We start from the raw sequence: 13,382 nt of genomic DNA, 5'->3' as shown, positions 1-13,382 counted from the left end.
TTTTTAATTTCTTATAAATACGTGAGAGAATATGTGATAAGGTTAGTAGATGAATAGTGGTTATTATGCAAATACTGCAACTAATAAAAAAGAGAGGAAGTATTATTCATTAATCGACTTTCTTTAATTAAACTTGTAAGATAAATCACAACAAGTCAATAAGAAGAATTTATTCCTCCATCTTTTTTTTGTCCTACTACAAAGAGTTTTCCACCGCCTTCGGCGAGTGAACTAATCTCTTGTAGGAGTTTGCATGGTGTTTTGGTATTGAAACGGTGGCGGACCTGGGAGAAGTCCGTCAGTAATTAAGGGTTGTTCGAGAATGGTGAGCTACAAGCGAGCAAACGTGAGCTACCCTCAGGAGATGCGAGGAAACCCCCTCCGACGCTCAAGTCTGTTGATGTCCGCCAAGGATTTAGAGAGAGAAAGCTTAGAGAGAGATAAACTAATTTTAGTATGTGAGAGAATGTACCTGCAGAATAATACCACTTGGTTATTTATAGGAGTATTGTTCTTCTGACAGGATGCGTAATCCTTTGACACGTATACGACTGATGTTACTCTGAGTTAAAGGAAAGATTCCCTTAATCTCCTCTTTAGTGGCCGTGAGCACCATCCCGGTCCATCATCAGGGCATGGCTTAGCCCGTTCTGATAAGTTCACGCCTAGAAGAGTTTCATGTCGGACGTCAGGATGCGTCCGATAGTAGGCTTGGGATACTACCCATACACATGGGTACCTCAAAAGACAGCATTTCTCTCAGCTGGGATTTTTTCCATTTACCCAAAGCTTGAACCCGAAACCTTGATTAAGGAGCAAAAGGCCCTTAACCACTTACGCCAATCCCAATTAAATTTTTTATTCCAGCATCTAGTAACACCGTCACACTTTTGCCAATAGAAATTTTTTAAGGATACCTGATGTAGGTTTGCATTTTGAAAATCACACAGTTTCACATATTTATTTATCGTATACATACCTACCCTCAACAAGTAATAAATGTAAACAATGTCGTTAAATTACCTTACGAGCAGTTATCCAAAACGGATGCCAATGTTTGTTCAGATTTGTGGGAATGAGAAGTATTTAAGACGAACAATGAGAGTAACTCATATTGAGATTCCGGTAAAGTGTATGTGCGTTGGCGCAGAGGGTTAATTAACGACATCTTGTATATATGTTCATGATACCTTAGGTGAAATGATGCAAATGCAATATTCATCAAGATCTGATGACTGATAGTATCTCGCGCAATCTTTAAAAGATGAAATTTTTTCAAAAGATTATGTTTCATACTGATAAAGGATAAATAATAATTACAAGTGCAGGAATTCGATGGCGCGGTTGGGGTGTTAAGAACAAGGAGGCTAGATGTGTTTAGGAGAATATATTTTTGTATATCATTTCACCAGAAGTTACAGCCATATATACAAGGCTTTACAAAACCCTAAAACACCTAACTTCCTGAAATCATGTTATAAAAGATATACAAGATACTCCTAAAAGATAATTACAAATATATGGAAAATATATCACAATATCACAATATTTCCTTAATACCCCCCCTCAAGTTGGAGCATGAAGATCACGAATGCCCAACTTGCGGAGAAGAAAACTGAACTGAGAACGCCCAAGGGCTTTCGTAAGAATGTCAGCCAACTGATGCCCAGTAGGAACATAACAAGTAGATAAATTGTGAGCTAATAACTCATCGCGAACAAAATGACAATCGACCTCAATATGCTTCGTACGATCATGAAACACGGGATTCTTTGCGATGTGCAAGGCCGATTGACTGTCACAAAACAAACGCATGGGCCGAGAATGAAGCACACCAAGAGAAGATAGCAGGGATTTTAACCACTTCAACTCACAAGTAGTAACAGCCATAGAACGATATTCTGCCTCAGCAGAAGAACGAGATACTGTTGGTTGTTTCTTGGTTTTCCAGGAGACCAACGAACAACCAAGAAAAACCAGATAACCAGATAATGATCGTCGTGTCATAGGACAAGCAGCCCAGTCACTATCACAATAAGCGGAAAGACACAAATCATTGCGAGAACGAAGGAGAATACCTTGCCCTGGACTCCCTTTAAGATAACGGAGAACACGAAGAGCGGCTTCCCAGTGAGGAACCATAGGAGCACTTAAAAATTGAGCCAGAGTATGAACCGCATAACTAAGTTCAGGCCGAGTCACAGAAAGATAAACAAGACGACCAACCAACCGACGATAACGATCTGGATCAGATAGTGGCGCATCATCAACCAAAGCCAAGCGGTGATTCTGCTCCATCGGGGTGTCAATAGGCTTACAGCCCAACATACCAGACTCACTCAAAACATCCAACGCATACTTGCGTTGAGATAGAAAAATACCTTCGGAACTCCGAGCCACCTCAATACCAAGGAAGTACTTAAGGACACCAAGATCTTTCATATGAAAGTGAGAACTAAGGTACTGTTTAAAACGTGACACAACGTCAGAAGAAGAACCAGCAATAATAAGGTCATCCACATACACCAAAACATGAAGAGAAACAGTGCCCTTAGTATAACAAAACAGAGAATAATCAGCATATGAACGCTGAAAACCATAGTCAAGCAAAGCAGTAGACAATTTTGCAAACCATTGTCGAGGAGCCTGTTTTAAACCATACAGTGACTTACGCAGTCGACAAACCTTGGTAGGAGAAGAACATTTATAACCAGGAGGAAGAGTCATATAAACCTCTTCGTCCAAGTCCCCGTGAAGAAAAGCATTATGAACATCCATTTGATGTAAATGCCAATTGCGAGCTGCAGCAACAGCTAACAGAAGACGAACAGTACCCATTTTAGCCACAGGAGCGAAAGTTTCATTATAGTCAATACCAGCCACTTGGCGATTCCCATGAACAACCAAACGACCCTTAAGTCGGTCCACAGTACCATCACTAGCATATTTAATTTTATAGACCCAACCACTACTAATAGCACGCTTACCAACAGGTAAATCTTCTAAGGTCCATGTCCCATTGCGCTCAAGAGCGCTAATTTCTTCTTGCATAGCTTTGCGCCAGCCAGGATCTAAAACAGCTTCCCGATAACTCTTAGGCTCGACACCCTTAGTAATAGCTGCAAGAAAACACCGATGTTTGGCAGAAAAATTATCATAATTAACACAACAAGCTATGTCAAAAGGCTTACCAGACAAACCAGATGAAGAAACCGGAAGTGCAGTCGAAGTGGGGGGGTCTATATGGTCTTGAACAAGAGCCGTATTAGTAACATAATCTCGGAGCTTGACAGAAGAAGTTTTAACACGGTGTCCACGACCCAGCATATCAGGAGGCGGAACAGCAGAAGTATCACACTCAATAGTTCCAATACGAACAGAAGAAGGTGACGGTATATCAGACATACCCTGCCCACTAGCACGAGAGGGAGTGCTGGGGATAGCAGGCAAGGCAGAAGGACTAGGGTCAACATCAGGTACATCAGGCATGTCATCCCAAACTAAGGATTGGTTTAAGTATGCATTCCATTGAGCATGAGCAGCATCAGTCATAGAATCAGAATAGGGAAAAGAATCCTCAAAAAATTGCACATCACGGCTAATAAAAAAATCAGAGGTTTCTAAATCAAACAACCGCCACCCCTTTTTTCCAAAAGGATACCCAACAAAAATACACCGTCTTGATTTCGAATCAAATTTATCTTTACGATTTCTATTAGTAGCATAAGCTAAACACCCAAACACACGAACATCCGTATAAGGCGGAACAACACCATAAAGACATTCAAAAGGACTTTTGCCATGTAGAAGGGGAGTAGGAGTCATATTGATAAGGTGAGCAGCAGTCATCACACATTCCCCCCAAAAGGACTTAGGTAAACGAGCCTGAAACCGAAGAGCACGTGCTACATTGAGAAGATGACGGTGTTTACGTTCAACTCGACCATTTTGTTGAGCAGTATCGACACAACTAGTTTGATGAAGCATCCCCTTGTCAGCAAAGAAACGATGTAAACACAAAAATTCTTGGCCATTATCACTACGTAAGACCTTAATGTGTTTATTAAACTGAGTAAAAATCATAGCATGAAAATCCTTAATAAGTTGAGGAACCTCATGTTTTCCCGTCATAAGAAATATCCAAGTAGCACGAGAAAAATCATCAACAATAGTAAGAAAATAACGAGCACCACAACTAGCAAGAATTTTATTAGGCCCCAAATATCACAATGAATCAAATCAAAAATGCCTACAGCCTTACTCGTACTTAAAGAAAAGGAGTTACGAGGTTGTTTTCCCATAAAACAAATCGTACAATCAAGGTCACAATGTTGTGAACACAAACCAGCTAAACCAGGCAAACTAGAAATAACTTTAAGAGACGGATGACCTAAACGACGATGCCACAAGAGACTCAAATCATCCAATTTAACCACTTTATTTGCTGCAGACAACGAGCTACCAACTGGCTTGAAAATATAGACCCCATTAGACCGCACTCCCGCTCCAATCAGGTTCGTCAAGGTAAGGTCCTGTATTAAACACAACTTGTTAGTGAAAATTACAAGTAATTTTTGATGAGCAAGTAACTGAGAGACGGACAACAAACTACATGTAAAACCCGGAACATACAAGACGTTTTCCAACCGAAAACCATCCGACAAAACAACGGTCCCTATTTTAGTAGCCATAAGACTTTTTCCATTAGGTAAACCAACACGAGAAGACACAGGTTGTAAATCAATAAACGCATCAAGATTACCAGACATGTGGTTAGAAGCACCCGAATCAATCAACCAATCAAAAGAACCATACATACCACTCAATTTTTCGGAAGAAGAAGACACTTGAACACCTTTGAGAGCACCCATGAGTTGCTGGAATTGTGCATCACTAAGAGTAGGTGTGCTAGCTCGATCAACATCACTTACAGAAGAAGAGGAAGATCGCGGACTACCACCAACATTACCCGCAAATTGCGAGCCTCCACGCGCAGTAGACCGACCACGACCCCCCTGCCAGCACGTCCCCCGCGACCGCGACCAGCAGGCCAGCCCACTATCTCGTAACAAGTGTCCTTGAGATGGCCTTTGCGACCACAGTGGCTGCATACACGTTCATCCCCCTGCGGCAGACTAGAAGAACGTGCAGCAGTGGACGACGAAGCAACAAAACCAACAGCGTCAACCGAGGTCTGCTCGTGGGAAGCCGAAACTAACTGCTTCCTTTCATCAGATATGATTTTCGCATAAGCCACATTGATGGAAGGAAGGGGATCCTGCATGAGCAAACCAGAAACAAGCGTTCCAAATTTTTTGGAATCCAAACCCAAACAAAACTGATGCAAGTGTTCGGTTTCTTGAAGACGAATAGACTCAGATGCAGCAAGACACGTACAAACAGGAAGTTTACAGTAAGACATCAATTCATCTTGCAACTGACGCAATTCACCAAAATAAATAGCAACCGACCGACCATTCTGTCGACAATCTCGAATTTGGTTTTTTAACTCCAAAATACGAGGACCATTACCAAGGGAATAACGATCACGTAAATCATCCCACAGGGACTTAACAGTATCGGGAAAACGCATAGTAGAACGCACAGACACATCTAACGTATTAAAAATCCAAGCAACAAGCATAGAATTAACAATACCCCATTGAGAAAAATCAGGAGATTTGGAATCGGGTACCGTAATAGTCCCGTCGATGAAGCCTAATTTGTTTTTGGCACGCAGGTTGTTGCGAAGAGACCTCGACCATGCTTCATAGTTGTCGCCTTTAAGAAGAATAGGACTGATCACCGCACCCGTACCTTCACTGGGATGTAAATAATATTCGGTGAAAGGTTCATAGCGAGAACCAGAAGACTTAGGAGCAGCATCATTATCGCCTGCCATGGGGTACGCACACGAACAAACAGAAAAGAAACGCAGCGGAAAAACGAACACAACCCAAGAACGATGTTAAGCTGATACCATGTTAAGAACAAGGAGGCTAGATGTGTTTAGGAGAATATATTTTTGTATATCATTTCACCAGAAGTTACAGCCATATATACAAGGCTTTACAAAACCCTAAAACACCTAACTTCCTGAAATCATGTTATAAAAGATATACAAGATACTCCTAAAAGATAATTACAAATATATGGAAAATATATCACAATATCACAATATTTCCTTAATATGGGGAGATAACAATAATACCTTCAAGGATGGATTGGGTGGATTTTACAATGCCTTACTTGGACACAGAGATAGGCATACTGGTGTGGCGGGACATGCTAATAACTAAAAACAGCGAGAGTGTTTCGTTGACACCACGCACAAAACTAATTCTAGTCCTCGTCTGTGTACTTTGCTTTGTCATCTTGGTTGCTGTACTATTCTGGATTTGGAAATTTTGTAAATACAATCATGCATCGTCATTGGCACAACCCTCGTCAGGTAATTGCATGAATTTGAAGTATTTCTAACCTCAATATCTTTAATTACTCCCTCCGTCCCAATTTATTTGCTACATTTTGCCATTTAGGTGTGTCTCAATTTATTTGCTACATTTGCAACTATTTCCATATATAATACATAGGTCCCACACTTTATTTACAAATTTGCCATCACTCCTTCCTTGGTTTTTGTAAATATTTCCATATATAGTACATAGGTCCCACAATTTACCTATTTGCTTTTTTGTTAATTCTTGTTATGGCAATGGTCCCCACTCCCTCCTTGGTTTTTGTGGGATGGAGTATTTATGTAACTCCAATCCATTAAAAAATTGATATATATGTACATACATTTAGAGAAAACTCCTACGGCCCGTTTGGTAGTCGTTAATAAATTGCGGTAATGGGAATGAATTTTAAGTGTAATTTTATTAGGGAAGCACCCTTAAAATCTCCATGGGAAGGCATTTTTTCTCCATGGGCAAGCAATCTCACCCCTAAACTTGTGTTCTTGTCTCAAGGGGAAGCAATTTTCATTACCACTCATTACCACCCTACAAGGTGGTATTGGATGGGAATGAAAATTCAAGAAGGAAAGTGGACATTTTAGGATAAATTAGCATTACCATGGTAATGGACAATGATATTTTTCACAAATTTACACACAAATTCATTCCCATTACCACCATTTATTACCAACTACCAAACGGGCCGCTAATATCGGAGTGAATTCCATTAATCAATGCATAAGAGTGTTTAAAATGCTAAGACTAATAAAAGTTAGAAACATCAAGAAACAAGGAAAGATAGATTTTCACATATTCTATCCTAAATACCTTGGGAGAGAGCAAAGATAAGAAAAGACACCATATGAATATTATGTAGGAGAGATATAGAGAGAATGGGTTGCCAAAATGTCAATGTTACAAGTCAACATATAACTTCATGATATACTACATATTTCATGATAAATAACCGATATAAAACCGATTTTTTATTCAATCATTATGTTTTTGCTACGAGGGAGAGGTGGTACCTCAATGGAGTACACCCGAATTCTCAGGCATTGTTTAGGGTTCGAATCCTCATCCCAACAATATGTTGGGAAAGTTACTTCTTGATTGTATAGCCTTATACTCAGACTATGAACTGGCCTGCCCTGCAGGCTAGTAGCCTAGCAAGGGTTCGTTTTCGGATTAATTATCTTTTCTAATTGAAAAAAATGTTGTTGTGTTGCTAATTTTATAAAAGTTTAACTAGATCCGGCCCATTCTATCGCGACTAATGGAAATGACATGCACGTCATCTTTATGAAGCGCAGGTACAAGTTTGACATCAATAATGTACACAAGACTAGTCATTATACTAGTCTTAATGGTGATACTCCTCACAATATCTTCTTATATAACACCCCAGACTTCATCATTTCTTCCAACAAAAGGCGTGGATAATGTGGACATAAAGAGCTTAGATGACCTAAGAAGAAAGAAATTGAAGGTAGGCTATAGACAAGGTGCTTTTGTGAAACCATTCTTGACTAGCAAAGTTGGTGTTTTGGAATCACAATTGGTGGAATTAAGGACGGAAGTAGATATACTTGACAAGTTTCAAAAAGGAGGTCAAGAAGATGGTATTGATGCTCTTGTAGCTGGTACACATCATCTGGTGCTTTTCAAAGAAAAATATTGCGAGAATTTTACCATTGTACAAGATGTCACCTTCAAATCTTCAGGACTTGGCTTTGTATGTCTCTCTATATCCTCTCTCCACTAGCTCGCTATGGGTGTGTTCTGTTCAACTTATTTTGTCTCTATCTTATCTTATAAGATGTTATAAGATCTTATTTTATCTGAAATGAAGGAAGAGAAGTTAACCGAACATCTTATCTTATCTGATCTTATCTTAGAAGATCTTAGATAAGTTAAAATAAGTTGAACAGAACGGACTCTAAATTTACTTATTTGCTGTGTTCTATAAATTTTGTGCCACCCTTATTCCCTTGAATCAAAATGATTTGCAACATTTATAATATTCTATGTCATGATACAAAGTGCTAGCTGTTCCGTTTTAGTACCACTCACAATTATCATGTGGATGACAAAAGTAAATATTTCTTAATTATCAGGTAGGTAGTTTTAAAAAATTAATAAGACTTGCATTCTAAGTTAGTTGGAACAATTCTGTTTTTAGCAAGTTTTCATTTAGTTCCAATTACATTATTTGATAATGAGTTCCCTTTATTAAAAGTTTGCCTCATTAAATAGGTCCCTTCTTTTTTTCGTTTCTCTTGTTGTTTCTCCCTGATCATTAATTACATGCACCCCTTAAAACTTGTGTCCTCCTCATGCTGCAACAAATTTGTAGCAGATATATTTAGGAAGAATGGTAAAAATCTAATTGTTAGATGCATCTAACAAAATTCATATATGTAACAAATATTATTTGTGTTTACATTGTTTTCTATCGATTTTACTACTTTACAAACATACGAATATAATTTTGCACATAAACACTCTCAGTTAGGGTTAGATGTATCTCCTGATTAGATGCTTATCGTTCCTTATATATTTAGTACGATTGTTGCTTATGTGATTCCTCCGCCATCCAATTTAAAGTCTACGCAGTAGATTCATAAGCAATTTTAGTTTTATCATTCAAAAAGGATCAATCTCTTTTTAATACTTGATCCAGTTTTCTTATTGTCTCAACGTCCTGTAGATAATGTTGGATAATTTAGAGTATTTGGTTGATTGAGTTCATGTAACGTATAACTTGAATAACTTGGTTAAGGTGTCGTTGTTCAAGTTACGTTAAATATACACGTAGATTGTTTATGGTGTAGTAAACAATAAGATTTGAAAGAATAAAGAAAACCGCAAACAAGTACAAATGTTACTTGAATCAATATGTATAATGCATACTATGCTTGGTGGTTATAGCTAAGCATGGTGCAGCAAAGCAGTAGCATGTATACTCGCACATACTAGCACAAGCAGCGCACAGGCAGCGAGCAACATCGCAGCGCACAGGCGAGCAGGCATCGCAGCGCACAGGCGAGCAGCATCGCGACTCGCGATGCTTGTCGCGACTCGCGACAGGCCCGCTCGCGACTCGCGAGATCTGTCGCGGCTCGCGACGAGAGCCTGTCTCTTGTCGTGGCTTTGTGCGTTTTGTGCGGTTTTTGACGGTTTTGTTATTTTGCGTGTATAATAGTGATTAGTACCACAGATGAAAGAGAGTTTTTTTCAGAATATTTCTCTCAAAAACAAGCACTCTCTCTCAAGTCTAAGAGAAGATTAATCATCAAACACAAAACACAAATCTTATTCTCATTTTGACAAGATTCATACGAGCGTGACTCTTGTTGTTCTTCTTTGTATCTCGAAATTGAATTCCGTGAAACCCGTGCTTCGTATAGGGTCGGAATATCACTTTTGGGAAAGTGTCTACACACGCCTAGAAGATTCGTATTTCATAGTATTCATCTTCTTCACCCTTTCTCTAGTTCTAACAATCCAAAAGTGATATTCTTGAAGATGGCTACGGTACGTGAAATGACTTCGAATTTTCAGAAACTTGAAAAGTTTGAGGGTGTGGGATTCCGTAGATGGCAAAAGAAGATGCATTTTCTTCTCACTTCTCTTTCGGTGGCATATGTTTTGAGTACTCCAAAACCCGAGTTTGTGGAAGAGAAACTTTGGAGGCCTCAAGGAGAAGGAACAAGTGGGAGAATGACGATTATATATGTCGTGGTCACATTTTAAACGGTATGTCTGACACTTTATTTGATGTTTATCAATTTTATGAATCCGCTAAAATGCTTTGGGATGACCTTGAGTCAAAGTACATGGCCGAAGATGCATCTAGTAAGAAGTTCTTAGTTAGTAATTTCAATAACTTTAAGATGAATGAAACAAGGCCTGTGATGGAACAATTCCATGAAATTCAAAGGATTTTAGGAAGTTTTAAACAACACAATATTAGTATGGATGAAACTTTTATTGTATCTTCAATAATAGACAAATTACCACCAAGTTGGAAGGATGTTAGAAATACTCTTAAACATAGGAAAGATGATATAAATGTGAACAATTGGGTGCTCATCTTCGGATTGAAGAGGGCATTCGGGTTCAAGATGGACAAAAGGAGGTAAATCCTAATTCTTCTACCATTAACATGGTGGAGGATGGAAAGTTCAAAGACTCAAATCCTAAGAAGAGGGCTAATAATTTCACCAAAGGCAACAACTTTAAGAAGCCTAAGAATGGTGGAGGTGTTCAACAACGTGGTTGTTGGGAGTGTGGCAAGCCCGGACACTTCAAAAAGGATTGCTTCCTATGGAAGAGGAAAATGAACAAAAAGAATGAGCAAGGTGGAGGGAAAGGCGAGTCTAGCCAATCCCAAGCCAAACAAGGTACTTGTACACAACTTTCATGTAATTCAAGTTTGAATTATATGTGTATGATTTCTGAAATCTTTTGTGTACAGGATGATTGTTCATGGTATATCGATTCAGGAGCTTCAAGCATGTGTGCAAGGAGCGGTCTTCATTCAAAACCTTCAAGGAGGTGGACAATGGAGAAGTTCTATACATGGGGAATGACTCTACAGCTCAAGTTCTCGGTGTAGGACAAGTAGAGTTGGTCTTTAGTTCCGGCAAATCTCTAGTGTTAAGAGATGTTGTATTTGCTCCGGAACTTAGGCGTAATCTAGTGTCAGGAGCTATCTTGAATCGAATAGGTTTTAAAATGGTTTTTGAGTCGGACAAATTTATATTATCTATAAGGTGGTTTGTTTGTTGGACTTGGTTATTTGTGTAATGGTATGTTTAAACTTAGCATTTCAAATGCTTTAGTAACAATGTGTGTGTTATTAATGATAATTCTTCTCTTTGGCATTTAAGACTTGGTCATGTTAATTATAGAAAATTATATTCTATGGCTAAGGATGATTTAATTCCTTCTTTTGATCCAAGTATTGAGAAGTGTAGAACATGCATGCTTACCAAAATAACTAGGTGTTCTTTCCCTAATAATGTGGAAAGAGATACTAAATTGCTTGATTTGGTACATAGTGATCTTTGTGATTTTCATAGTACACCTTCTTTAGGAAACAAAAAATATATAGTAACATTTATTGATGATCATTCACGATTTTGTTATGTATATCTATTGTCTACTAAAGATGAAGCCCTAGAAAATTTGAGATCTATAAAAATGAAGTAGAATTGCAACTAAGTGACAAGGTTAAACGGTTTAGAACCGATAGAGGTGGTGAATTTCATAATCCTAGTTATTTCCAAGCTTTAGGAATAATACATGAAACAACCGCGGCTTATACACCACAACAAAATGGTGTAGCGGAAAGAAAAATAGAACTTTACAAGAGATGGTAAATTCTATGTTATCCTACTCGGGTTTGAGTGATTTTTTGGGGTGAAGCGGTTTTAACCGCTTGTTACATCTTAAACGTGTTCCTATGAAAAAGAACAAGTTACCCCTTATGAATTATGGTACAAAAGAAAACCAAATCTAAGTTACATTAGAGTTTGGGGATGTAGGGCAATAGTGAAAGTGCCGGAACCTAAACGTAAAAAGTTAGGTGAAAGAGGAGTTGAATGCATCTTTATAGGATATGCTTCTCATAGCAAATCCTATAGGTTCTATGTTATAGAACAAAACGACTTTTGGTCGGTTCACACTATTGTGGAGTCAAGGGATGCAATTTTTGATGAAAATAGATATTCATCGGTTCCTAGACCAAAGGATATAACTCCAAGTACCGAAATTCAAGAGATTGATCAAAATGATGATCATGAGTTAGATGAACAAATTCTAGATGAAAATGTTGCATCTACATCAACTCAACCAAGGAGAAGTAAACGGGTTAGGAAAGAGAAATCTTTTGGCCCGGATTTTCATGTATATTTGGTTGAAGGATCAAGAGATAGTGTTTTGACTAAATTTCCATATGTCTATAATGTGGAAGGGATCCTTTAACATATGATGAGGCCATGCAATCTCAAGATGCTTCATTTTGGAAAGAAGCTATTGATGATGAAATGGACTCAATCATGGGGAATAACACATGGGTTTTAGCGGACCTACCTCCTAAATGTAAACCAATAGGGTGCAAATGGATTTTCAAGAAGAAAATGAAAATCGATGGAACTATTGACAAGTTCAAAGCCCGGTTAGTGGCACAAGGCTTTTCTCAAAAGCCGGGTATCGATTATTTCGATACATATGCACCTGTAGCTCGAATCTCCACTATAAGATTATTGATTGCCCTTGCAGCAATTCATAATCTTGTGATCCATCAAATGGATGTCAAGACTGCTTCTTGTATGGAGAATTAGATGAGGAGGTTTACATGAGACAACCGGTTGGTTTGTTGTCAAAGGTCAAGAACAAAAGTTTGCAAACTAATTAGATCTTTGTATGGGCTAAAACAAGCACCTAAGCAATGGCATCAAAAATTTGATGAGGTAGTGTTGTCTAATGGATTCAAATTGAACAATTCAGATAAGTGTGTATATAGCAAATTTGATGACAATGGTCATGGTGTTATGATTTGCTTATATGTAGATGACATGCTAATTTTTGGAACTGATTTATCCCAAGTTGAGTGGACTAAATCTTTTCTATCGTCTAAGTTCTCAATGAAAGATTTGGGGGAGGCGGATGTCATTCTAGGAATTAGAATTAAAAGAAGCAAAGGTAAATTGAGTTTGTCTCAATCTCACTACATCGAAAAGGTTCTTAAGAAATTCGATGTTAGTGGTTGCTCTTTTGTGTCAACTCCAATGGACCCTAGTGAGAAATTACTACCTAATGTAGGTAGTGCTGTATCTCAACTTGAGTATTCAAGGGTGATTGGATGTTTGATGTATGCTATGACGAGTACTAGGCCGGATATCGCATTTGCGGTAG

The 13,382-nt window shown here is 38.5% G+C and overlaps 1 protein-coding gene across 1 annotated transcript; it reads left to right on the top strand.

Annotated features, from left to right (window-relative positions):
- Nucleotides 1-7,824: 7,824 nt before the first annotated feature.
- LOC130590749 (glutamate receptor 2.6-like) lies at nucleotides 7,825-8,370 on the top strand. The gene is made up of 2 exons (XM_057393287.1): nucleotides 7,825-8,193; nucleotides 8,311-8,370. The coding sequence occupies exons 1-2, from the start codon at nucleotides 7,825-7,827 to the stop codon at nucleotides 8,368-8,370; spliced, it is 429 nt and encodes a 142-aa protein (XP_057249270.1).
- Nucleotides 8,371-13,382: the final 5,012 nt, after the last annotated feature.

The sequence above is a fragment of the Beta vulgaris genome, chromosome 3, assembly GCF_026745355.1.
Source record: "Beta vulgaris subsp. vulgaris cultivar EL10 chromosome 3, EL10.2, whole genome shotgun sequence".
Lineage (NCBI taxonomy): Eukaryota > Viridiplantae > Streptophyta > Magnoliopsida > Caryophyllales > Amaranthaceae > Beta > Beta vulgaris.
The sequence above is the reverse complement of the archived record's forward strand: the minus strand, read 5'-3'. Positions and strand labels throughout refer to the sequence as shown.